Source organism: Pteropus alecto, unplaced genomic scaffold, assembly GCF_000325575.1.
Source record: "Pteropus alecto unplaced genomic scaffold, ASM32557v1 scaffold79, whole genome shotgun sequence".
NCBI lineage: Eukaryota > Metazoa > Chordata > Mammalia > Chiroptera > Pteropodidae > Pteropus > Pteropus alecto.
In genome coordinates this window covers 1,717,334-1,745,332 of record NW_006494612.1, presented here as the reverse complement: position 1 = coordinate 1,745,332, position 27,999 = coordinate 1,717,334, and the positions used below count along the sequence as shown (strand labels likewise).

Sequence of the window (27,999 nt, the reverse complement as noted above, 5' to 3'; positions counted from 1 at the left end):
AGTTAGAATTTTTAGGACTTTCTGAGCGGTGTTGTTGTCCATTGTACACATTCAGAAGACTAGGAGATTATTAAAATGTTTCTGTAACTGGACATGTAATTTAACTGGAACATAGCATCTGAAAGTTGCATCTTCTTAATCTTAGTGTTATTTTTCCCTTTGCTGTTATTTTTTGCTTTCTTGTATCAGTTATCAGGCTCAGAAGTTGAGCTAGAAAAAAAGATGCTAGGACTTTTTGTTGTTCTTACCTCCATGGATTTCTAAGTTGAAAACTTTCTTTATGTTAACACAAGTACTAACTCAAATTCTTCTATATAGATAATTATTCGATTTGGCATCTGGTATTATTTTATGCCCTCAAAGAATTAACAGAACTCAGGTGGGAATAAATATGCCATCTGTTGGGGATAAAAGATTCCCTCCCCTCCCCCCGCCCCCCCAATTATATCATTTCTTTTAAAACCTTAAAACAAAGTGAGATTTTAGGTTTGGTTTATATTTAATGTTTAATTGTGCAGCTCTTTATGCCATTGTTTTGTAGACTGATTGTCGTCTATGGGTCCACTGTTTCTTTAAGGCATGTAAGATATTTGGTGTAGTTATGCAAGGGCATAAAGTGTGGAAGTGAGTCATTTAGCTGCCTTTATAAGTAGTGGGAATGCAGCCAGTGTATTTCTATAGCACAATATGAACAGTCAAAATGTTAGTGCATACTAATAGCGAATGTTCATAGTAATTATTGTATCAAGAAAATGTTAATGTGTATTATTCTATTTGAGGATGTGCTGTTTAAGGAAGGCAGAGCAACATATTTTAGAAGCAGTTTGATATAGATATTTTCTGTTTTCTGTAGACTTTCACAGTTAAACACGGTATCTCTCAGCTACTTGGAAAACTTATTTTACTATACTCAGAAGGATTTGTGATGGTTAGGATTTATTATTGTACTGAGAAATAATTTAGACCAACATCCGTTCACATTTAAATTAACAGTATGGAGACTGGTACCTGAAGGACCTGATTTTCATAAATTGATATCCAATAACTGTGGGCCAGAGTTACAGAAATAAATGTGGAAAATAATATTAGATGGAATATAAGGGATGTTTCAGGAGAGTTTAGTATACTTGTGAAAATTTATAAAAATAGAATGTATGAGGAAATAATGGGAATTGTTAAAGAGAATGTGTATTATTCTTATATATGGAATGCAATGGCAAATTAAAATAGGTTAAGTGTACTTGAGCGATTCACAAATCTTTTATTTTCATGCTTTAATTTATTAAGGTCTTGAGCAATGATTATTGAACCTTAAGATTATAAAAGTGAAACCTCTTGGGAAAAAGCTGTTCTTGTTAAGGGAAGATAGGGTCTCATAGAGCACCTTAAACATATAATTAATGAATGAATGGAGGAGGAAAATTGTATGTTCAGTAAGCAACTTTAGTTAGAGCAGATAGAAATTGGAAGATAATCATGTGCTAATGCTGAAATCACTGCTAGTTATCACTTAGTATGTTGTTATATACTATTTCTTGATTGGACCCTGAAAATTTAGTTTTATATTTCTGTTTGATTGTTTGGCACATATTTCTGTCTCTCTCTGTCTAGTAATGTAACTTGTAGTAACTAATTAATTCCTATATAGTGGAGAAAAACTTTTGAGTGGTAGGGAGTGGGATTTAGGGTGGGAATAGATTAAATAGCAGAGATGGCAGCTTTCTCTGTACCAGATTGTATAAGGAGCGATGTGGGGTTGGGGGAGAGCTGTGAGAAATCCACTATACCACTTCTGTAGCTCTGAGATATGGAGAATTCATAGTTAGTAGTCATATATAATTTGCTGGCTCAGTGTCTGTCATTTTTTTAGGGGGGGTGCAAGGAGTGGGGCGCTGGAGAACAGAGCATCAGATTAGTGCCTAAATAAATAAATAAATAAATGGTCCTAAAACAAGCTTTCTGACCTTTGTGTTTAAAGCATTTGTTCCTGAGACGTGAGAACTATATACAACATTGCTTTTAACTCAAAAGTTTCACTTAGATGTAATTTAAAATATAGAAATGACAATTGATATATATAGACTTGATAATTCATTCTAGTCTGAGCCAGTATACATTTTTTTATTACCAGTTAAATTTTAAGCGACAGTATTTTCTATGATGATGGGAATGTATTTTAAAATGTGCAAAAATAGCTTACCTTAACTAAATCAAATCGGCTACACTTAAATGAACTATTTTAGCAAGTATGTATTAAATGAATTTGTTGAATGTATGTATTTATTACATATTTTTGAACACTTGCAAAGTGGCCACCACTGTTTGAGGAGCTGAGGATATATGCTAGTAAACCGGACAGAGCCCTGCCTGCAGAGAGATTATATCCTAATGAGCCATTTCAGTCAGAGACACCAGGAAATATAAAGACACTGAGACAAGCTTGTGTTTGGGGAATAGTGTGAGTGAACAAGGGGGAGAGTGGATGGAAATGAAATGAAAGAGGAAGGCAGAGGCCTAGGTCACTTAGGGCCTTATAGACTAGGAAAGGAATTTAGATTTTACTTTAAGTGCCATGAGAAGTCATTGTAGAGTGTTGGGCAGGAGAGCTATGTGATCTGAATTATATATAAAGATATATATAAAACATCCATATTAAAAAAAATTGGTGTGAAGAAGAAGCAGTACAGAGGCAAAATGGAAACAGAGACACCAGGTATTGCGGTAATCCAGGTGAAAGATGATGCTGGCTTTGGACCAGGGTGCTGAAAGTGGAGGTAGTGAGACAAGGTCAGATTGGGAATAATTTTTGAAGGTAGATCTGATAGCACTTGCTGTTACAGGATGTGAAAGAAATCATGGGTGATTGCTTCCTAGGTTTTCGGCCTGAACAATTTAGTGAATGGTAGGTACTGGTTTACTGAATGTATAAATATTGGTGCCAAATTAATTCTTTTTTTAAAGTTTTCATTCAAATATAGCTAACATACAATTTGTATTAGTTTCAGGTGTACATCATAGTTATTCAACATTTATATACCTACAGAAGTGATCACCATTGTATGCCTAGCAACCATCTGACACCGTGCAACACTATTACAATATTATAAACTTTTTTCCCTATGCTGTACACCACATCCCCATGACTTGTTTTATTCCTGGAAATTTGAACCTCTTATTCCCCTTCTTTTTTCCCCTTTTTTTGATTTTTCAATTATAGTTGACGTTCAGTATTATAAATTAATTCTAAACCTTTACCTCTTAAATTAGAGTGATTGTATCAACATTATCTAAAGTATGTGGAATCAAAAAAGGTCACCACAAAGTCACCACAAAAACTTTTTTTTTATAGGCGGAGTATGTCCAGCTTGTTACTGAACTTCGAATGACACGAGCTATTCAGCCTCAGATCAATGCTTTTTTACAGGGCTTTCATATGTTCATTCCACCTTCTCTAATACAACTTTTTGATGAATATGAATTGGTAAGGAAAAACATCAATTCTTTTGTTGTTACTCAACAGTACAAAACTACAGTTGATGTAATTCAGAAATAATTTTGGAATACTAGGATGAATGGAATAATGTATATTAAGAAATATGTTTAATGTATATGTTTAGAGATTTGTTATAAAATGTGTGATTGTCATTTCTCTTAAGCTTAATAACCAGATTAGCAATTCTTTAATGTGAAATGGAGTGCTGTGGCAATAAACAGGAACAGAATATTATTTCCAAAGTATACGTGGGAGATATTGAAGGGCAGTCTTCCAAAAGCAACATTCATATTATTTCTGAATTTTTTTATTTGGTCATATGAAGTAAAGGATCCTGATTCTAACTTTTTGTACTTCCAAAAAGAAGAATTAAGAGGGTTTTTCTGTTGTATTTGTGTTACCTTCTGCAGCTTCTTATTTCAGCTTATATGTAATTTTATAATTTTCCATTTTAAACCTCTGTGGAATCCACTCTTTGCTAGTTTCTAGTCTCTATTGAATGTTTTGTTATGATCCTTTAGTTTGCCTACTTTTTACTATTATTATCTAATGCGATTTCTAATTATATATGATTTATGTCTGCATTTTCTCCTATTTCTTTTTTCTCTTATTTTTGGCAATAAATTATTTTCAAACTCTTTGACTTCCTAATAGAGTATAGGTCTTTTCCTATTTTGAAAAGTATAATTTGGAATAGTAACTAGATCAATGTAAAAGTATCCTTTAGTTTCTATTCTATCTCAGAGAATTAGTTTTACCCTATACCTTTCATTTTAATATATGAATAAGTACATTGGTGTACTTTCAATTTTACATATATACCAGTATTTTTAACTAATCACTCATAGTATATTTACCCTATACCTTTCATTTTAATATATGAATAAGTACATTGGTGTACTTTCAATTTTACATATATACCAGTATTTTTAACTAATCACTCATAGTATATCTTATTAAAGTAGTGAACAAAATTTACTAATTAATTTTAAGTCACTTTTGATTTAGTCTCATTAAATAATCAGTTTTGAGTTTTTTTGATTGTGTTTTTAGGTTTAAGATTAATGGTTTAGCATAGACTTGTCTAATTTTTTCATAATGATAAAAGTTATTTTTAGCATTTAAAAATGGAGGAATACTTACTTATGAACTGTTAAACAGAGAATTACATTATTTCTGGGCCTGTGGTATAAAAAACAAATGGCCACAAATAAATAATTGACAAAAACTTTGCCACATAATTTAAGTCCTGTGAAACTTTTTATAGAATTAGAATATACATGAGAAAAATACATACATCATAAATGTATAGCTTGATGAATTTTCACAGGCTGAGTACATACGGATGAAAGATCAAGGAACTGAGAAATCCTAGCATTGCAGATGTTCCTCTCATGTCCTCTTCCACTCACTATCCCCTGTCATGGGTGACCACTCTCCTGACTTCTGATATCACAGATTAGGTTGCCTGTTTTTTAACTTAATGTAAATGGAATAATCACCTGGAATATATTTGACTTCTTTAACTCAGCTTTTTGTTTTTGAGAATCATTCCTGTTGTTGCATGCAGTTGTAATTTAATCATTTTCATTCCTGTATAATATTTCATTGTATCAGTATACTTTTTTGTCTTTTCTATTCTTGAACATTTGGGTTGTTTTTTTGTTTTTGTTTTTTTTAGTTTCAGACTATTTAAAATTGTGCTGCTATAATCATTCGAGTACATGTCTTTAGGAGAGCATATGCATGCATTTCATTCTGTAGGTTACATACCTTGGAGTAGAATTACTGGCATATAGGGTGTGCATTTAGTCCATTAGAGTAGATACTAGCAAATAGTTTTCTAAAGTGGTATGTCAGTTTACACTCTCATCAACAAATAAGAGAGTTTCTGGGTATTCCTGTTCCTCACAAACATTTGATATTTTCTTTCCTTTTCATTTTTACTATTCTAGTGGATCAGTAATGGTATTTTGTTGTGCTTTTAATTTGCATTTCCCCGGTGATTAATGAAGTTAAATGTTTTTTATGTGTTTATTAGCCATTTGTGTACTCTGTCTTTGAACTGTTTGTTTAAGTAATATGTCCATTTTTCTAGTGTTTTCTGGGTTTTTGTTACTAATTTTTAGGATTCTTTGTTCTTTATAGGAGTCTTTATATATATATATTATACTTTGGTGTCTTTTAGTGAATAAAAAGTTTTAATTTTAACACAGTTCAGTTTGTCACTTGTTTCTTCTTTTCTTTTTTTAAATGGATGAGACTTTTTGTGTCCTGTTTAAGAAACTATTTTTTATTCCAAAGTCATGAAGGTATTTTCTTCTGTTTTCCTCTAAAAGCTTTATTCTGCCTTTCACATTCAGGTCTGCTGCTGGAAAAAGTTTAATTGTGGTTTTTATATTAGACGTTAGGTCAGGTTTGCTAGACTGTATTAGACTCTGGCTTTACTAGGTTGAGCTGATTCAGATGGTGGGATTATGGAGCATGCTGTAGGATGACCCTGATTTATGCAGTAATGATAGTTTTATTATCAAATACTTGGTATTTGCCAGGTGCTTTTTACATATTAACTTTTAAAATCTTCACAACGGACCTCTGAGGTAAGTATTATTATTGCCATTTTATACATGGGTAACACTAGGCCAAAGAAGGTGCGGAACATGCCTGTGTTCATAGAGTATGTGTTAGAGTCAGACTGTGAACCACTGTGACCCAGAACTCAGATTCTCTTCATCAGTGTTGCCAAACTGCCTCTCAGTGGCATGAGTTCTAAGTGGTACTTGGTTTTAGGACCTTTTGTATGACTCTGTCTTTCATAGGAAAGAGCCATGCTACACTGGGATAGGAAATTTTTTTAAAAAGTTGTCGTAAGCATCTAAGCTTAGATGTGCATCTGAGTTAAAGGATACAGGTTAGATTCCAGAGTTTTAGTAAGACGAAAACTAGTAGTGTCAGTGTCCTGAAATGGAGGTGTATCATCCATTGTGTACAGAATGCAGTCCTAAGTCAAGAGATGATTATTACGTTCAAAAATGGTGGCAACATTGTTGTAACACATCTATAATACTGCTGCAGTCTGAGGGACTGTCCTTCCATACTGTGTTGCTTATGAATTTATCAATGGGGTTACCAGAAGATTAAAACATTGAGTCCACGTGACTGCTAATTACGCTAATGGTTATAAACACTTGGATGACTCAGTTTCTGCTTGATAGTATGGGTTATATATGTTGTACCCAGTTTCAACAGATTAATTCAGTTATTTTGTAATTTTTTTAAAAAAATAATAAATTATTGATTAGGACTTAAAATTTTTTGGTATATGTACTTTTTATTGTAAAATTCCCCTTCCAACTATTTGTTTTCAGTCAATTTAATAACTTTTGCCCAAGTGTTAAATGGGATAATAAAAGTCTTTTATCCTCTTCATAAAAAGTTATAACATGATATTCATGAAATAGGTCAAATTTCTTGAGAGAATATAGTTTTAGTCATTTTTATTAATTGTTTTCAGTGAACACATACTTAATGTTATTAAAAGCTTATTTTCAGCTTAGAAGGAAGAAGATTAAACTTATAGATTGTAAAAAACATGTAAAATTCATTCTCACTCCCTTTTGGCAGATCAGTATCAGAGTCCAGCCACAAAACAGAATTTCCCCAGATGTTTCAAATAAAGAAGCTTTAAGAAAAGGAGTATTGCAGAAGTGTGGGCAGTGTTAGGAATAAAATTTGGTGAGGCATCCAGAGATAGTGGAAAGCCTTTATCATTCCTAGAATTGAAGAGACAGGTGGAAGAATTATTGTAAGGAGCCCTGTGATGAGCAGACATGGCTTTTGAAAAGATGTGCTGATGCCGGGAGGGAGCAGAAAGTACTCTGACCTTCAGACTTTTGACTGTTTACAGTGACAGGCCCAACCTGAAGCCAATAGGCCCATTCTGCTGGGATCAGTTTCCTAGGGCACAGGGCAGTGCAGAAAAAGGCGGTGGAAAATGGACACTAACCAGAATACCTTCATCTAGTAAAAGATTTTATAGTATTACGGCAAGGAGAACTAAAACACTAGCAGTTCTCAAACTTTTTGATCTTAGGACCACCTTAAAACAAAAGCCTTTTTATTTATGTGAGTTATGTTAATTGATATTTATTGTATTTGAAATTAAAACAGAAATGTAAAATGTCTTATATATATAAAACATTACATATTAACATAAATAACATTTTAAAAATTAAAACTATTTTCCAGAATAAAACAAAAATAGTAGGTAGAGTGGTATTATACATTTTTGCAAGTTTCCTTAATGGCTGTCTTATTAGAAGACAACTGGTTTTTCACATCTGCTTCTGCACATTATCTGTTGTGATATTTTGGTAGAACTATATGGAGAAAGTTGAGCCTCAGATAAGTTAGAAAAGGGAGAACCTTGCAGGAACCCCCAAGAGTTCTTAGGCATCGACTTAAGTTAACCTTCATTAATCTTCAAAGCACCCTCTAGTCATTTATATAATATGAGTAGTTGCTGTAGGAAATGTGATTTTGAACCACATTATATCTATATTTTTGTAATAACAAACCTTGCAATTCTGGCTTGTTGGCATTTAGTTCAGTGTAGGTTAGTTATTGCCTCATGTGACTAAACACATCCAACTGTGAGAAATGGACTGATTCTGAGATGTGGACAAGCTTTTTTTCATGTTCTCTTTTCTCTTGGGAAAATAGTGGTAAATACTTTTGCCAATATTAATTTCATTTTTAGTTGTTTGATTGCTATTTCGTTTGATGATGTTCCTGGAAAAAAGGCTACTAAAAGTTATTAGGGAAATTACATTTTTTTCTCAACTAGAGGAAAGTTAACTTTAAAGGATCCGAATTATTCCAGAATAGAGTTCTTCAAAGGCTTGATTCTTTTTTAAAAAATAATTATTATATTACTTCCTTTCCCTAATGATTAAGGTTTCTTGATGATTTATTTATTTATTTATTTTGCTTAATTTAGGATTCAGATCTTTGTTGTCACTTTCATATTGAGAGTATGGTCTCTAGAATTTAATAACATTCATAAAACTAAAGTTAATATTCATAAAATTGTTGCACATATAAACTTGTTGCACATGTGTTTATATATAAACATAAATTATTGTTTCTTATGTTTTAAATTGTATCAGTAAAGAGATATCTTTAGTCTCATAGTATTTGAGATTATCAGTATCAAGGGTTCTCTCCCATGTACTACTTGTTAATTGATGACGTGCAGAAACTGTCACAAAAATAAATCAGTTTTACATGGAATTAGTGTCTAATTAAGGCAGATTTACTATTTAAATGTAATAGTTTTTTTTTTTTTTTTTACTCCCAGAGAAGATTAATGAAATATTTTTCTTTTTCCCCAAAGGAGCTACTGCTTTCTGGCATGCCAGAAATTGATGTGAGTGATTGGATAAAAAATACAGAATACACAAGTGGCTACGAAAGAGAAGATCCCGTTATTCAGGTAAAAATTCTCCAGAGCTTAGAATGAAGTTAAGTTTGCCATTTAATTTTGTAAGCTTTTCAGCACTATTGGATGAAAATCTACATTAATTAACAAAGTAAAGTTTTCTCCTAAATTCTTCTCATGGGAATTGCATATGAAAGCTTTGTCTGAAATCACTTTTGATAAATGAGTTTCTTAGAATAAAATATGCTTTATGAATGCTGCATATTTCTATGGTATTAAGAAGTCTACAATTGCTCTGAAATATGAGCTAAGTTTTTTTTTTTGTTGTTGTTGTTAGTGGTTCTGGGAAGTTGTGGAAAATATTACTCCAGAGGAGAGAGTTCTTCTCCTGCAGTTTGTTACTGGCAGGTAAGAAGTGTTTTTATGATAATGTGGAAAGAATTTATGGTTTAGTGATAAACAACCAAAATGAATTGTCAGTTTCTTACCTCCCTTTATGCTTTTTTTATATTGAACAAGGATTTATTTAGGCATTTATAAAACACATATAGTTTTCAGTAAATGTTTATTTTACGTATTAAAAAAAAATATGTTCCAAGCAGAACTATCAGCATGTATATTAATTTTATAATTTGGTAATCTTTTCATTCTATAAATAAGTCAATGATAGTAGCCCAATTTTTAATATTTGTATGTTGCTGGGCAACACACACACACTCACACACTCACATACACACATACACTATACCCATACACAGCAATTTTTCTCCAATTCTTACCAAACTTTTAAATTCTCATGATTCATGGCCAAAAAATAATTCGTGATACCACACTTTGAAAAGTTTACTTTTGCAACCAATTAAATATTATAGTTTAGAAAACTAGATGATTTAAATCTTTTAAGTTATATTTCTGAAAGATGTAAAAAAAAAAGTTTGATTTTCATTCTTGATAACTCAGAATTTTATCTGTGTTATCCTATTTATGAAAATACAGTTTGATTATTTCATTGTAAGTGTACATGGTTCTGCGAGGAAAGTTGCAACACAGAATATTAGAGGAATAGGAATATTAGAGGAAAACTACCTTTGCCAGCAGCAACTATTGTAAACTACTATAAACAATTTACTTCTCTCCATTTTTTGCTTATGTTAAAAATATAATTGTGAGTGTATATCTATATATGTATGATATATGTATGTAATTTAAAGTCTACTTTTGTCTTTTTTAAAAAAATCTATATGACCATTATAGAAAATTTGGAAAATAGGGAAGATAAAACAAAATGAAAATCCCATTAAGTAATTCTACTATACAGAGATAACACTATTAGCATTTTGCTTTATTTTCATAGTCTTTTAACTATATGTTAGATAAATAGTTGGAGTCACACAATACATCTATCTAATTTTAAAGAGTAAATAAAACATGAATATTCACAGATTATAGACTAAAGATGTGAAAGAAAACCTTGTTAAGTTTTGGGAGTTTGTTTTTTGTGGGGTTTTTTTTTTTTTTTTTTTTGGCTTCTTCGTTCCAAGAAATACCTAGAGGTTGAGTAGTTTAATAAAAATAATTAAAAATTATATTTTCTATGTAGTAAAGTTAGACAATTCAAATTAAAAATATCGTGTAATCTCAGTCACCAAAGATAATCACTGTTGCCATATTTGTTATTCTTCTATAATATTCTCACATAGATAAATTTTTACTTTTTAAAAACATTGTTCCTGTTTTATAACTTTTGTATTTTGCAATATATCATTAAAAATTGTTCCATTTATAGATCTAATTTTTAAATGGCTGCCTATTCTTCAATTTATAAACTTCCTTTAATTGATATTGTCCTTTATTGCTAAATTTTCCTGTTTATGAATAATGCTGACCATATAAGGAATTCTTGTATACTTGCAGGCCAATATCCTGTGTTACTTATATAGGATAAATTCTTCACAGAGAAATTTTAGATAAAAAATTATATACATTTTTCTAACCTTGATGCATATGGTTAATTTACCCTTCAGAAAGATCAGTATTCACATCAGCAGAGAGTGAGAGGGCCTGTTCCTTTTATTCTATCAATATAAGATGTAATTGTTTTTATTTTAATATAACTTCTTATTTATATAATTTTTTGTGTGTTATGTGAATTGCCTGTCTTCATTTTTTGTGTATTATTCTGCTGCCATTTAAAAAAATTGAGTTTTAAATATTCTTGATATATTAGTGACATTAAATAGTTTTCTCAGTTTATCACTTGCCTTTTAACTTTATTAAGTTAACTATAGAGGTTTTCATATAATTTAAATTATAAATTTAATTTATACAATTTATAAAATAAAAGTTTTAAATTATGTTGCAAGATGATTATCAGTACTTTATATAGTACATTTTATTTATATAGTACATTTTTTTCCTGTAGCTTTTTATAGAGTCTGTTTTTACATTTCAATTTTAAACTGACTGGATTTTATTTTGGTTTATGTTGTGAGGTAGGGCTCTTTTGTTATTTTTCTAATGACACTAAAAGCCCAGGCAAAAAAAGAAAAATAGATAATTTTCTTCTAAGAATTTTGTAGTTTTAGTTCTGAAGTTTAGGTCTTTGATTCATTTTGAGTTAATTTTTGTAAATGATGTTAGATAAGGGTCCAAATTCATTTTTGTGTGTATGTGTGGTTTTCCCAGTCTTTCTAGTTTGTTGAAAAGACTGTCTTTTCCCCATTGAATGTTATTAGCACTCTTGTCAAAAATTGTTTTACCATATATGCGAGGGCTTATTTTTAGGTTCTCTATTCCATTGGTTTATATGATTGTCTTTATGCCAGTGCCGCACTGTTTTGATTACTGTTACTTTGTAGTTTAAGTTTTGAAATCAGGAACTGTGAGACCTCTTTGACCATGTTCTTTTTCAAGATTGTTTTGGTTATTTAAGTTTCAAAAGTTTTTTAAAATGAACTGAATTTTGCTTTGTACTGTGAATAATATGCTAGAAAACAGTTTTAATATTAGTTTACTGACTTTGACTTTGCATTTAATACATACACATTAAATGTTTGTCATTGTAATTTATCTAAAAAGCACTACAGCATCTCATTTTAAAAACAACAAAATTTATTATAGGATCAGTTTGTGTAATTATGATATACGTAGAAAGGCTAATTTGAAATAGTTTCTTTCAAATGTAAAAAATAGAATTTTGGAAGTTGTAACTATATCCTCTGTAGCCATACACCGAAGATTAAATTTTCTAGTGGTGTTATTATGTTAGGTGACATTTAAAAAAATACATCTGATATTGTGAATCTCCGGAAAGAGAAATGTAAAGAATTTTCTAGTTTTTCCACTGTGAAAAACAAAACACAACCTCTTTGACCCTTGGTATTTTTCACAAACAAGGAAATTATTTGGATTACATGTAAGAGCCTCTTTTGCTTTAATTAATCAAGCAAACATTCATTTACTCAGCAAATATTTAATGAATGTCTACTACATGCCAGTCACTTCGCTAACCTCAGGAATACAAGTACAAATATGTATTTGGACTCTCAAATCAGCCCTAGTTTATTAGGGAGGTACATGAAAGAAAATAATCGTACATGCAGTATGCCAAATGCAGTAGTAGAGATAAGTGCTGTGGCTGATTGAAAGCATAGTATGGCTTAGAAATGGGGAGAGGTGTCTCCATGGGAGCTTGCCGACTGGCCACAGAGCACCTTTTAGTAATGAGTTGGAGTTTGGCAGATTCAGAATGTTACCATGTCAGTGACCTAGAGTTGAATATATTCTTATGCTATCTTAGAATTTGAAGTAGATTTATCACAAAGATTTTCCTTTCATGATTACAACTTAGTAAGATATGAATTGTTAGTTCCAGGGTCCCACACGGTGGATTTGCTAATATCATGGGTGGAAGTGGATTGCAAAACTTTACAATTGCTGCTGTGCCATATACTCCAAATCTTCTACCTACTTCAAGCACATGGTATGTTAAGTTGTTTTATTTAAATTCATTTTGGATTGTTTTGATTGATATTGAGTAATCAAAAGTTTACTATATTGCTACATTGAGAGGAAAACCTCAACAGAGATTTCTATCAGCATTTTGGAATCACTGAAAAATAAGTAGCTACATAGTTCCTTGCCTCTCTCTTTTTTGGTAGGGAATATATTGAGGAAACTAGCTATAATTTAATTGAATATAATTCAACTATCACTAAAGTTAAACTGTCATAATATCGCTGAGTTACACCATCAATTCAAACTAAATCGCCCTATTGCTTATTTATTTTGGGCTGAAACAAAGTTATTTTCTTCCACTACATTTGCATGCTAAAGGAAACTGCAATGCAGCAGTTTTTGTTTTTTTGTTTTTTTGTTTTTTTACTTTTTAAATACTACTGCAGGGTTTTCCAATTTGAATGCAAATTTGACAGGGTGGTTTTATGTTAATTTTGCCTAATGTTTTCACTGCTAGACAAATGAATTAGAAATTTCATAAATTTCTTTTTTAATGGTGTTGTATATATTTTTTTAAAGCATCAACATGCTCAAGTTACCTGAATACCCAAGTAAAGAAATACTCAAGGACAGACTTCTTGTGGCACTACATTGTGGCAGCTATGGTTACACAATGGCATAACAAAGTCTGGAAAATTCATCTGACTACAGATGTACAATTCAGAATGGCAGAAGTAATTTAGGAAACTGTCAACAGAAAAGCATTCCTCAATGCAGCCTATAGGCAGGATTGATGTTTAAAATTCATGAAGGATCAGGTTTTCTCCCCCCACCCCAGGCCTGCCTTTTTTCCCTTTTATATCTTCTCAATTTGTGATACAATTAGAAAAATATAAAATCACAGTAATCTTCATTTAAAAAAATGCTAATTGAAAGTAGTAGAAACTGCCCTTTATTGATGTTTCTTTAACCTTATACAAGATTGTGTTAAGGCAAAATCTTCTACATTCCACCTCTGCTGTGTAACTGTCTTGTTTAAAAGGATGTTTTCTCTTTATTTTCCTATATATTAAAATACATTAGAACATCCAGCCTGGTATGTTCTGTTGCATGTAAAGTGCCATTTATATTTTGGAAAACTATCGTATAGACTGGATTAATTGAGATTGTATATAAAGCCACAAATATGTATTTTCCCATATTGAATCTATATTGCAATGATGTTTTTTAGCTTTTTAATATTTTAATATATATTGTATAGTTTAGACGATGTGACTAATCTGATGAAATGACATTTAGTTTATGTATTAAAGCTTACACTGTATTGTATGAATTATTTACATCATTCAGTGGTCAGTTTTCCATATATATTGTGGTCAAAGTTTTTCTTATGCCTTATTTTAATTTATATTTTAGGTAAAATTAAAATATAATATTTTACTATATCTCTCAAATAACTTGTTTTATCTGTGACTTCTGAAGACACAATTTAAAGAAGTAATCTGATATGCAGATTACAATTTAAATATGTAATTTTTCTTAAATTCGCTTTTTACGACTAAAATGTTGAGTTCCAGTGAAATATGCCTAATGCATAATGTTGGTTTTTAAATTTTAGGGTGTCCAATCAATTTTTATTTTGAAAAGACACACTTGAGTAGTTACAGCATATCTTTTAAGGGGAAGTAGGAACATACACATATTTAGAAATGCTAATGAAGAAATTTGTAATGTTTAGGACTTTGCATCCAGAAACTAAAAGCAGACTATCCAGTGGCATATCCGTGGCTATGCATATCCATGCATATTTTCTCATATGATCCGCTGGTATATTTGTCATTGACAAATGTAGACAATGTATATGTCCATATAGACAAATATGTATTGTGTATATACGTATATAGACATATACATTGAAAGCTTTGCTAAGTTATAAAGCTTCTTTAATACGTTTTTTAGTTCTCATTTGTTATATGTTTTAGATATTAAAACATCTCTCAATGGATTACATTAAAAACTAGGAATTCCTTAAAAATTACTGTTAGCTCTAAAATTAAGATTTATATGCTTTATAATACATGAAGGTAATAATTTTTTAAAGTTTGGTTTTTAAAACTTAATTGTAGAAGAGAGCGTGGCCTTATGTATTTTCAGATAAGTAACTGACTTCTTTAATATTACATTTAATTTTAATGTTTATAAACATTAATTTCTGTTTATAATTACACAGTACATTGGTTTTGTCAGATTGGTCCCTTTGCAAGTATTTATGTAGATGAAATAATAAAACATTAAAAATATCATGGTATTTTATCCATGAATTTAAATAGATCTGGCAATTTCAGCGTTTATTCTTTTACATTATCCTTATTTTTTAAACCATAGAATGTAGTTAATATAAAAAAGATTTTATATGTATTAAAAATACTCTTTAATCTAGAGGCAGCAAGGCTTTTTAGTTTACTGTATTCCTACAATTTCTTCTGTAAGTAGATGGATATGTTGAATGGAAGGTAGTATAGAAAGTGATTAGAAATTGTTTTTCCCTTAAAAGAAGATTACACTAATAGGAAAATGACTCAAGTCTTAAAACCTATAGTAGTTCCATATAAGAAAGAAAACAAACACAGCACTCTAAGGAAATAAAAATGTAAGTCAAGGGAACATTTTATAGTAACTTGATTAATGAAACATCTGGGCCAAAGTTAAGTTATTCAAATAGTTTCAGTGGATAGTGACCACATAGTTCATCCAAAAACTAAATGTGATCTAAGAAAATCCCAGCATTAAAGCAATATGTTGAATATAGCCGATTGCCATGACAGTCTTTGTTGGATGTGGGATGATGGGAGGCATGAAAGTTTTAAAGCATAGGTCACCAGTTGGAGGTCCAACAGATGATTCCTTGTTAGAAAAGGTAATTGAGAGGGTGCAACCTGAGAATTGGACCTGGGCAATCAGAGGCTCCTCACCTCCTCCCTGTCCTTTTAATGTATGTACTGCCCACCATTCCCACTGTGGGAGCCATTTTCAAGGACACAGCCTTGACAGAGCAATGTGTAAAGACCATCTGTAAGGTATATGTGACTGCACCCATTTAAGGCCTCTATATAAAGTTTCAGGATTTGGCAGGTGAGTGCGAAGATCTACTCGTCTTGCAGCCGTCCAAGATAAGCTGGTAAGTTCCCTTGTTTGTTATAACTGCCACCTACCAATCTGGAGTTGTCTGCCTCTTTCTTTGGTTTCTCCTTGCTCTCTGTGTACGGGGCCTGGTTTCACATTTCACTGGGGAAGCTCCCAAAGTTTTGTACCAACATTTCCACTCACACATGTGTTTTGTTAGTAATGTCAGTTCTAAAATTTTAATGAGTTGTTAACATTAAAAAAATCTGGAGATTTCATGCAGAAGTCTAGATTTGGGGCTTATGAGAGGTCAGAATCCAACGACATTGAGCACAGATTCCTAGAAGGCATTATTAGTAGACTGGACTTGAGTAGTAGCTGCTGCTTTTGATGACTGAGTATGCTCTCCAGTTTGCCATTTTCTTACCCTAGTCTGTTCACTAATATGTTACCTTCCTGGCCATTGACAGCATTGGAGTTTGCTTTAAAAAATCTTTGTTGATCATAAATGTTCCCCTAGAGTGTTAATTGGTACAAATTTTTTGGAAGGCAGTTTGGCAATACCAGATTTTTAAAAAATGTACACATACTCCTTGACTCAACAATTATACTTTCAAGAACTTATCTTAAGGATATACCTGTTCATGTACGTAAAAGTGTTTGTACAAGAGTGTCACTGAAGCCTTGTTTGTTATAGAGAAAAACTGGAAATAATTTAAATGTTTATCAGTAAGGGGTTACTAATAAATTGTGTTACACCTATATCCTAGAATATTAATTAATATTTATAAAGGATCTACACATACTGATATATAAATTTTCTAAGGTATGGTAAATGAAATAAGATGTATAGAAGAGCAATTAGTGTGTAAATAAAATATACACAGGGTTACATTCAAGAAAAATTTAGAAGTCAGAGACTATTGCTATATCTGAGAAAGCATTGTAAAATGGAATCAGGGCTTCTATTATGAAACCATTTTTTCCTGTTTGTCTAAATCACAAACCTGCATTATTTTTTTATATTAAAAGAAATATCCAGTATCTTTAATCAAGGGTAACAAATATCACTAATACATTTTACTGAATTTATAAAATGCAGTAGCAGTGGCAGTAAGCAACATTTTCATAATCACAACTTTATAAAGTGGTGAATTTAAGTCTTGTAATTAAACTCTTTTGCAAAGTGAAAGAAAGGAATGTTCCCTTTCCTTCAAAGCTTTATTTCCACAATGCCTGATAATTAGCACTGTTTATAGCTGTCTAAAGTTCTAATAGAGATTTATTTGAATTTATACTTTTCTCCCCATTTTTTTAAAAATAACAGAAGTGGTACTTAACATGAGAAAATCTGGTAAGCATGGATTTGTGTACTAGCTAGAAAAAAGCAATAAATTATAATTCTACTACCCAACAGTTGTGATTCCTTCTAGTCTTTCTCAATGTGTTTTTTCCGTAATTGAGTTCATAAAGAATACAGCATTTAGTATGTCCCTTATTTATTCTGTATTATCTTTTAAATGTTTCCCATGTCATTACAGCTCATTTGTAAACATTTTTTTAAATGGTGGCATAATATTCTATTGTATGGATGTATAATTTACTTGACCACGTCTCTAAAATTTTTAACACTTAAATTTCTAATACTTTTGCTTTTATAAGTAACAAGTGGTCTGTTTTAGCTCTAGTTAGGGTCTAGAAGTGGTAAAGTTTTCTGGGTGTTTTGTCAAAATGTCCATCAATTGCTCCGTGGCTGTGGAATGACAATTGGAAGGCCCAAGAAAGGGCTGTTGTAACTCAGAACCCTTTAGTAGGTAGGACCAGGTGGAATTTTTTCAGCATCATGATTCGGGCTCTGTGGCCTATCAGAGTATAAAAAGATTAGAATGTTAAGTAGAAGTGCATGACTAAGGTAAATTAGTTTTAATAATTGCTTACTTTCAATTCTTTCCCTGAGAACAGGGAAGGAAACTGACCTTTTCATATGACACAAACACCATTCTCAGAACCTCAAACTCAACCATTTGCTTTTATGTTATAGTTTAACTACATCAAGTGTCACTGTGGCCCTTATGGGTTTAGTCTAGAAACTGCTAGCCTCCATTTACAAAGTTTCACAAAAATAGATTTACAGTCTTTTGGAGTGCAACCTTTTTGTCCATTGGAAAATGTATGTATAATAGTTATCTCTCTGAGTAGGTATTTAGCCAATATTAAAATTTTGGTTATTTTCACACAATTTAGGTTTATCAATGTATATCAGTAGTCATGATTGTTTTTTCATGTGAATCATTCTTCTCTGTTTCTGTGTACTTCCACAGTTGTTAGGCAACAAATTTACCTGTAAGGTTAACAATAGTAACAAAAATCCCAATTTTATAGTTCAGTTTAAGCTGTTTCATTGTGGACAGATTTCTCTTAGAAGGTCCTTTGTGAAATTCTTAGGTTCTAGTTACCTCCTGATCGGTCTGGTGCAATTTGGCATAAATTTGTTTATAATCAATCCTTTCACTTTACAGATCAGAAAATTGGAGACAATTGAGGTGGTACCTTGCTTAAGGTTTCAGGGCTGCTTAACCAAACTAGAATTTAGAACCTAGACTTTCTGATTCTTATTCCACTAGGTTTTCTTTTATTCCATGCTGTCTGTTTATGACATAACTACATTATAAAAACACTCTTTTAGGAAAACACCCGCAGCCTATTAACAGTCATGTAAGATAAGCCTTTTGGGAAACTATAACTTAATAAGCTGATAGTTAAGAGTGATTAATAGGACTATATTTTTTCTTTCTCACTGTGAGACAGTAAGCTAGGGCAGGTATTTTACCATCTCAGGATGAAAAAGACCAGACGTATTGTCAGATCATAGATCATGGGTAGTCATTAACTTTTATTATCTTTAAAAAATATTCAATTTTAAGCATACTTGGTGCCTGGGAATACGCTGTGCATCTAATGTTGCAAAACCATTAAAACCATAAACTGAGAATCTATGACTATTACTGTATACTTGTGTGAGTGAATCGAATTGTTGAGTGCAACAGAAGGGAAGTAGCCCTCGTTGGGTGCTGGATATGTAGATAGTGGAGAAAAGTTCAAATCATTTCAACAAATTCCCCTTAAATACCTCCTGTGTACTCAATACTGGTTTAGGCACTGTGACCCAGTCCCTACTCTAAAGGGAAATAAAATTCAATTGGGCAGGTGGAAAGCATATTTGAAACAAGTTTTAAAATTATGCAGTGTAATACATGATTAAATGTAAAAACCAGCTACAGAAATGTATTAGTGTAGGGGAAGAAGAGTTTAATATAAGTGACCAAGGCAGCTTCAAATATTTGGCCCAACTGAATTATTAAATTACCCTCCGGATTTGGAGAATAATAAATTGATCAACATGTTGATCGAACAAATAATTGAAAGGTTAAAAATAAGCTTACAGTATAATAAGGTTAATGTATGACAGTCTTTGACTTCTCAAATTTTTAATGAATTATTAGCTTGCTTAAGTCTAGGCTCTGGTCATTCCTTGAGAATTCTGATCTGGTAGTTTTCGTGATTTGGAGACTGTCGTGTTCATATACCAACCATATTTGAAGGTGGCTCTCCATTTTTCTCCAAAGAGTGGCAATATCTGATTCTTTTTGAAAAGCTTATAGGAGTGGGGAGGATGCTTAAAGTGGTGCTTGTACAGTTTTTATTTATACAGTATTACTCTTTTCCTAATATCTAAGAATAGAGAAAAAAAGTAAAATGGATGTTCACATTCAAATTCTAAAATTCTATATGCAGTGGCCCACTTGACGTCTTTACTTGGATGTTTATTAAGATTCTCAAACCTTAAATATATCCAGAGAGGATCTCTTGTTTCCCCATTGTCCCCCTGCCAGCCTATACCATTCTTTCCCGTCTCAGTAAAGGCACCACTGTCTACCTCATTGCTCTAAGCTGCAAACCAAGGAGTCATCCTTTAATCTTCCTTTTCTCTCATTCTCCACATTCAGGCTGTCACCAACTCTTGTTGAGTTTATCTGTCTAATACATCTTAGTCAGCTTTTGTTGCCCTTTCCCAGTCGCCATCGTCAGTTCCCTGGACTGTACTGCTGTAACACAGAAGGCGGCCGTAGAGCCCCATGGTTAGAGTACAGACTTAGGGTTAGCCGCCTGGGTTTGAATTCCAACTTTTCCACTATTAGCTGTTGTCAGGAACTCAGTAGAGCTGAGAGAGAGTTGAACTGTCAGGTGTGTTAGGTGTTGGAGTAGCTGATTAATGCAACAAGCCAAAAAATTAAAAGTTAAGCCCTTAATCACCTATGGCAATGGTATAAACGAGAGTCTGAAACTGGAGAAGGTGCCAACTCCCCCATTCCATTTCCGCATGGAACGGTACACTGATCTGGTGTCAGATACATCAGCACAGACATGGGGATTGTCTCACTGTTGAGGAAGCCCTGAACTAAAGGCACAAGTAATTCTAGGGACCCTGAGCTTGGCAGGGAAGAGTGAAGGAATGGAAAAGTATTAGGAAAAGTCAGAGTAGAACAAAGCGTTTTCAAGGTTTCCTCTTCCTCTCCTCATAAGGAGACGTCGGCAGAGGTGTCTGAAGAAATCTGCCTGAGGCCTTAGGTACAGAGACCAAGGGAATGAAGGCATCAGGGCTTGGAATGCAAATCAAATATGCCTGGGCAAGAATGCAAATATGCAAGGAGCATCAGTGGCTAGGGGAGCCTGAGTTGTTGACTGCAACAGCCTTTAGAGACTGCAGTGCATAACCTGTGCACCAAGTCTGGTGTGCATGTCGGGGAAGGCAGCCTTCCACAGGGAGGCTTGCCAGGTAAAGCTTTTGTAATGGCCTATGGAGAGATCTGAGAAATAACAGGAGCCAGACTCCTCAGCTGTGTGACCTTGGGCAAGTCTCTTAACCTCTGTATGCTACAATTTATAAACAAGATGTAAAATTATGAGAATTACGTATTGCGTTCGTTTCTCATTGCTGCTGTAACAAGTTATCATAAACGTAATGGCTTAAAACCACACACATTTATTATCTTGATAGTTTTAGAGGTCAGAACGTTATTGGAATGAGGAAAAAATCATGATTACATCAATAAATTTCAAAGTAAATGCTTGATAAAATTCAACCCCTCTTGATGATAAAAACTATCATAAAATTCAAATTTTTAAAGAACTTCCTTGATTTGATAAAAACAATGTACCAGAAATTCTACAGCAAATACTGTTTGTGGGGAAACTTTCATTTTCTTTATCATCTACCCCAAGGCAAGAATACTCACTATTAATGTTTGATAGAAAACTGAAGGTTTGGCCAATGCAATGATGTAAGGGAAAGAAGAGTTATCAGGATTGGAAAGAAAAAAACAAAATTGCAAGTATTTGTAGATATTATGATTATGTACATTAAAAATAAATGGATTGAACAAAACTACTAGAACTAATGGGAGATAAGAATGATAGCATTTGTCTTTATTGGCGTTAGCCAATCAGAAAATTTTATTGGAAATTAGATACTATCTACAATAGCTGCTAAGAAATAATTTCTCAAAAATTACAAAAAAATTTACAAATCTTAAAACTGTTTAAAGGACTTATGACATGAGAGTGGGGAAAAAAACGAAAGGCCCTCAAAACACAAACTTTAAGATGAAAAATTGCGTACTATAAAATTAAGAGGTTCTTTCATTTGAAGGCCAGCATAGAGAAAGTTAACAGATGACAGATTGGGAAAAGATTTCCATAATGTCGAAGTCCAACAAAGGAATTGACATACGGAATATACAAACATACCTGTATTTTAGCAAGAAAACGGCAGGAAACCCGGGGGGCAAATGGGCAAAGGATTTGGTTAGGCAATTTGCAGAAGTCGTCATAACTAGTTAACAATTCTACGAAGAGATGCAAATCAAAAAAAGCAAGTTTGAAATAAAAATTCGGTTCCACATTAGCAAATATTAGAAAACAGAAAATGCCAGATTTTAGTGAGAATTTGAGAACTCTTGAACCCTGCTATTTAGAGTGTCAACTGGTGGGGCCATCCAGGAGAAAATGCTGGAAAATCTTAGTAAAATTAAACATGTGGGTACCTATGACCCAGTCATCTCATGCTGCATGTTTTCCAGTGGAATTTCACACATGTCCACAGGGGAAGGTTATTTGCTTAATGTGGCCTTTTTTTTTTTCTTTTTAGGATAGACATTTGGATTGTCCCTAGTTTTTACTATTAAAATATCACTGCCATAAATATTCTTGTTCATCTGCATTTGTGCCAGAGTTTTCCCTGCAGAATTGCTGGGTCATGGAGAATGCACACCTTTAGGTGATCCTAATTGTTCTCCAAAGTGTTGATACCAATTAATATTTTCTCTCACAGTCTGTGAGAGATGTGGTTACTCTAGATTCTTGCCAACACGTAAGATTTTCAGATTTTTAAAATCTTGCCAATATAGTTCTTGTGAAATGGTACCTCAGTGTGATTCTGATTTTCATTATTACTAAAAATGTAAGTGTGATTTTTATAATTTATTGGCCATTTGTGCTTCATTATTCTATTGTGGCAAAGAATATAATCTGTATGATATCAATCTTTCAAAATTAGGTGAATCTTGTTTTATTGCCCAGAATGTATTCAGTTCTTATAAATTACTGTCTCTGCTTGAAGTACGTCTCTGCTCCTTGGGTAAAATGTTCTCTGTATATCCATTAGGTAAAGTTTATTACCTGTATTGTTTAAATCTTCTATGTCCTTACTGATATTTTTTTTCTGCTTAGTTTTGTGAGCTATAAACCACTGAGGTGCATTAAAATCTTAAGCTCTATTGGTGTGTTTATATATTTCTTGTAATTCTTTCAAGTTTTGCTTTATATAGTTTCAAGCTATATTCTTTAGAATTTAGTTTAGAATTTTTATTTTTGACTGGTGAATTAACTTTCTCATTATGTAGTTTTTCTCAGTGCCTTTTGCCTTAAAGTCTATTTTTTTTCTGATATTACCGTAGTAACATCGGCTTTATTTTGGTTATTTGCACTGTATATATATTTTTTCACCCTGATTTCAATTATTTTTTATCCTTTATGTCACAGGCTTCTAAAACACTTTATATACAGATTTTATCTATTTTTATCCAATCCAATCATTTTACTTTTAAATAGGTTTATTTTTCCATTTAAGTTTACATAATAATTCATATTTTGTATTTCTATGTATTATTTATTAAAACATTAATTTATGTTTTTTATTTGTCCAGCTGTTCTTTCTTTTTTTCTTTTGAAATTTAGAACTTCTTGAATCTGAAGATTTAAATCATTCAATCTGGAAAATTTAGCCATTATTTCTTTGAATATTGTCTCCCCAGAGTTTCCCTATTCTCTCCTTTAGGAATTCCAATTTGACTATTTCTGCTCTACCATCTCTTTCATATTTTCCATATGCTGTGTCACTATTCGGCAAAATACTCTGATTTATCTTCCAGTTTATTATTCTGTGTCTATTGTGTAATCATCCTTCGAATTTTAAATTAAAATTATTTTTCATTTTTAGAAGTTTTTTTTTTCCCCCAAATATTCATTTTTATTGTTAGTATTTTGTTATTTATTTATATTTTAAATCCTCAGGCAAGTAGTTTTTTGTGAGACGGGAACCCAGTAAACAGGAATGGGAGATTGGAGAAAGTGAAACGAGGAAGGAGGAAAGCCAATAGGAGGGTGCCCTGTGGGCTGATTTCCAGTGTGGGCAGCTGAGACTCAATTCCAGCAGGACTTTCTGAAGAAATGGCACCTCAGAATTGTCCACCAAAGGAGTAAAGACAAGAGCATTTATCCATTGGCTTTCATACCCTGTCAGTCAAAGGTTGCCCCAGGGACTCCAGCTTCCCTGTACTTCTAGATGTGCATGCATGAATGCCTAGTTGATTTCTGAAGACATCCTGACGACTTCAGAGAAGCCCAGGGCCAGAGAGGAGTAAGTGGTACAGTGGAAGCAAGACTATCAGATTATACATGTCATTCTCAATTATGTAATTGCACTATCGTGTCTTTTGGAGTCTGATTCTTACGAGTATAGTTTCTACTGGCTCTACACTTAAGCACAAATGATGCTTTATGTGTTTTTGTGAAATTTTGCTCTGAGCTTTTATTCTTTGGTAGTTTATCTGTGGGAACTCTTTGAGAATTGACTTTAAGGTTTTAACACCTTTAGAGGGGGGTTGCTTCCGATTCTGCCAGGCATCTAAGCATATTATCAACCTAGAAACATTTACCATATTCTTAACCTGAAGTTTCTTTGGTACCACTCTAGTAGTGTGATTTTGGACTAGAAGCGTTCCATGAAGCTCTGTTTTGTGCTTATGAGTTCTTAGGAGAGATTTTTTTTTCCTTTTGTACTAGCACTGGGGATTGAGAAATTAGTTTTTCTTATATCTAATATGCAAAATGGATCTATGTGTGGTGAGGTCTTCTATCAGACTTCCACTTTGGTCAAGCCCTGGACTTTGACGTGTGACTCCATGCCCCGAGACCCTATGAAAATCAAAGATCAAGGTAATGAGGATCAGTGAATATCATCAGAGTAAAAACTGACTTCAGGGTTCAGCTCACCTCTCTGGGTTCACATTTTCATGTAATTTTAGGCACCTCAGTTTTCCTCCTTCCTTGCCAGCTTATTAGCATTTTTTTAAAGTTTTCTGTTTTTGTTTTTGTTTTTGTTTTTTTAGGATTTTATTCTTTATTGAACTGAAATACAGATCTAAAAATAGTACCTTCCAGGCCATCATCTCTCCAGCCTTCAAGAATTCCTCTTTAGTCATAACTTTGAACTTCCTTATTATCCTGGTGCCTTCTCACTAAATGAGTTTTGTCATCTCTAATTATGTTGTGCCCTTTCTCCCCCTTCATCCTGCCATAACTCTGGAGAGTTTGCCAGTTTCAAGTCCTTGCAGAGCACCAATCCATTTTGTTTTAATCAAGGTAGAAGCTCCGGCTTTAAATGCTTTCTTCCTTTATCTCCAAACAAGTGTGCAGAGAGTCTTCATTGTTATGAGAACTTTCTTCAGTAGCAGTAACTCAATGTCGTTGTGAGGAGGAGAGCTACTGAGCATTCAGTGGAGAAGCCGAAACTGCCTAGATTGATCTCATTATAAAAAAAGTTTTTTTTCTTTTAATTTTATGTGTGAATTTTGGGTGTATTCATGGGAGTTTCAGTCAGACTGCCTAGGCTGCAATACTGCCAGAAATGGAGATATTCAGTATTGCTTATAAGTCAGAAATACTAATAAAATTTCTAATAATTCAGGAAGTCTCCAAATTCATCATTACTGGCACAAAATAATCAGAGCACGTTAGAGAATCAGTTTGCCTAGGTTGGAATTTTGGTTCTAAAATTTCCTAGCTGTGTGGTCACAGGTAAGTTTATCAACTTCGCATTGCCTCAATTTTTCTCATCAGAGCAACAGTACCTGTTTCATAGAGTTATGATGAGAATTTAATAAACTAATACACAAAAAGCTCTTAGAATGGTGGAAAATATTGAGTACTCAATATGCACGAGCTATTATTACTGCTGTAATTCTTTAAAGCTTACCTTGAAGCCAATCTATTCCTTGCCGTTTGATTAAGTTGAGTGTGTGCTATTTTCTCTCTTAAAGCTCTCCTCCAGCTGTTAATAAGAGGAGGTCTTTCTCAAAGAACTCTTGTTTTATCATTTTGGAAGAATTTTCACCCCTACCCTCCACCAGACCCCACTCATGACTGCTGCATCCCCATCTGCTCTTTATTTCCTTATCTAAAGTGTGGTAAGGTTCTCTGTGTGTGGGGGCGGGGTTCTCTGACAGTGCTACCCTACTCAGGGACAGGATTCTCAGCACTGCTATCCAACCCTACCTCACCTACCCTAGCAAACCTAACGCTAGAACAAAAGCTTCAATGACAAGATTTTACAGCATCAGAAGACCTCAAAACCTGAAACCATCATATCAAAGTTTGAGTCTCAGATCTATGACTTACTAATGACATAAGCGATGCTCCATCTCTACTGACCTCTCAGTGTTGTTGCAATAATTAAGATCTTGGTAACTGTAAAGCCCTAAGTTGGTATGGGCATTATTAAGAGGTTGGGAACCATCGTTTAAAAGATAGGAGGTGATTAAAAATGACAAACCTTTATTCTCATTTGGAGGAATCAGGCACACTGTTGATAAGTGTTTGTGAGGACAGTGGGTTGTGTGATAGGAAGCCTAGTTGATGTAACATCATTAAACACGAATTGACATCACCACACACAACAGTGTGCTCCTACACCAGACCAAATGCAATGATCGTTAACTTATGCACGAGAGGCTAGCGTTTTGTGTGTCAACACGGAGTTCAGCTCTATGTACTTATTCCTCTAAGTACTTGTGACATACTATGTCAAGAGTTCAGCGGCTGAGTTTCATATAGGGCAGTGTGATTCATCGGGATTATTAGGATCCTCCTGGAATAACTTCCCTGAATTGATTGCCTTTGACAGATCAGTTTGCTTAGATTAAAAAGCAATTGCTGCTGTCTAGTCAAATTTGAACACTGTGGCTAGAGGGAGCTGAACTCTAACTCTGCCCAGTCTATAGAAACACCTCGATGTGAAAATTACATCGAATGTAGTGAAGAGAAAACTGAGTTAGCAATACTCCAGGGTATGGTTTTGCAATAACATGAAGGAGCGTAAATGCCAAACACAAGTGACCCCAGGCATATGTGAAGGAGGGAAGAGTACATTGCTTTTAATGGCAACTTTATCTGTGCCCAGTGTACTGCTAAGTCAGTAACAGCGTTTGAGGTGCCACTCTGCTCCACTTTCATACAACATTGACCACCATTAGAACTGATGTCGAAAGTCTTCTGGGCTGAACAATGGAAAGTGTTTTGAGATACAGGTATCTCCCTCTTGCCCCTTCCTGAATGAGCCCAGGAATTTAATAGAAGAAACAATAGCCATCAAGAGGACTGAAATAGAAGTATACTAACATTTAAGTCATCTTTAAAAAAAAAAAATGAATGGAACATCCGATTTAAGTGAAAATTAAGACTACTGCCAACAGTTACATTCCCAGCCTGCATGAGTTGTAGATAAAATGGAGGCTGAGGTGATATTAAGCTGATACACAGCTTATCTCTGGTGAATCAGCAAATAAAGGATTGAAACTACTATGAGTAAGAGGAAAGTCCCATACGTACCTTCCTTTTCATCACAGTTTCCTTTTATACATAGGCTCCTTGATCTCTTTGAATATGGAGGCTGACTGCGATGTTTAAAGTGGAGGAGATGAGAAGACTGGCTAATGGGCTTCTCTTTTCTTTCTTAGAAGTCTAAGCCCTCTGAGAGTATAATCTTTACGTAGACATATGCTACAGAAAGCATTGGTTATACAGTTTTAATTTTAGTGAATTTTTTTCAAAAAGCATTATGTCCATCTATTAGCATGTTTGTTGAGTTGTGCGACCATCATGATGATTTAACTTAAGACCATTTTCATCACTGAAAAGAAACCCAGGTATCCATTAGCGATCTGTCAAGCAGAACACTGTGTATCAGTAATCAATGCCAGGAGAGAACTCCAAATACAAGGAGAGCAAAGATCATCACAATACCAGCCATAAGGAAAAGTCCAAACACTTCTGCCTACTGCGTCTTGGTATCAGAGTAACCAAGGAAAACATGATCAAGCACTGGATGGAGAAATGCTCTTATATGGAGAAGAGACAGAGCAAGGTTAGCTCTCATAGTATAGTCAGTCACTCACGGCTGGCAGGTGCTCCTGGCAGCTGACATGGGGCAATTGGCCTATACACACTACTATGGCACCACAGCAGAAGGACCTTGACCCTTCTCCTGTGGATTCTGAAATACTGAAGGCTGGGATGTACCTGAGGGCCACTGACATGTACGTAAGCAGGACAAAGGGGCACTCATTAAGTATGAAACAGGAAAAGATAA

General features: G+C 33.4%; 1 protein-coding gene across 11 annotated transcripts in view; it reads left to right on the top strand.

Annotated features, from left to right (window-relative positions):
* Positions 1–15,221, top strand: part of HACE1 (HECT domain and ankyrin repeat containing E3 ubiquitin protein ligase 1) — a 78,539-nt gene extending 63,318 nt beyond the window's left edge. For 8 of the 11 annotated variants that reach the window (XM_025042390.1, XM_015600112.2, XM_025042388.1 and 5 more), the window contains 5 exons: positions 3,350–3,481; positions 8,889–8,987; positions 9,271–9,341; positions 12,802–12,915; positions 13,470–15,221. In XM_025042390.1, the coding sequence (XP_024898158.1) occupies positions 3,350–3,481; positions 8,889–8,987; positions 9,271–9,341; positions 12,802–12,915; positions 13,470–13,572 (519 nt within the window). In that variant the 3' untranslated portion in view covers positions 13,573–15,221. The remainder of the gene's footprint in view (positions 1–3,349; positions 3,482–8,888; positions 8,988–9,270; positions 9,342–12,801; positions 12,916–13,469) is intronic. The other 3 variants (XM_006926035.3, XM_025042389.1, XM_015600113.2) reach the window with 2 other exon arrangements.
* The last annotated feature ends 12,778 nt before the right edge of the window (positions 15,222–27,999 follow it).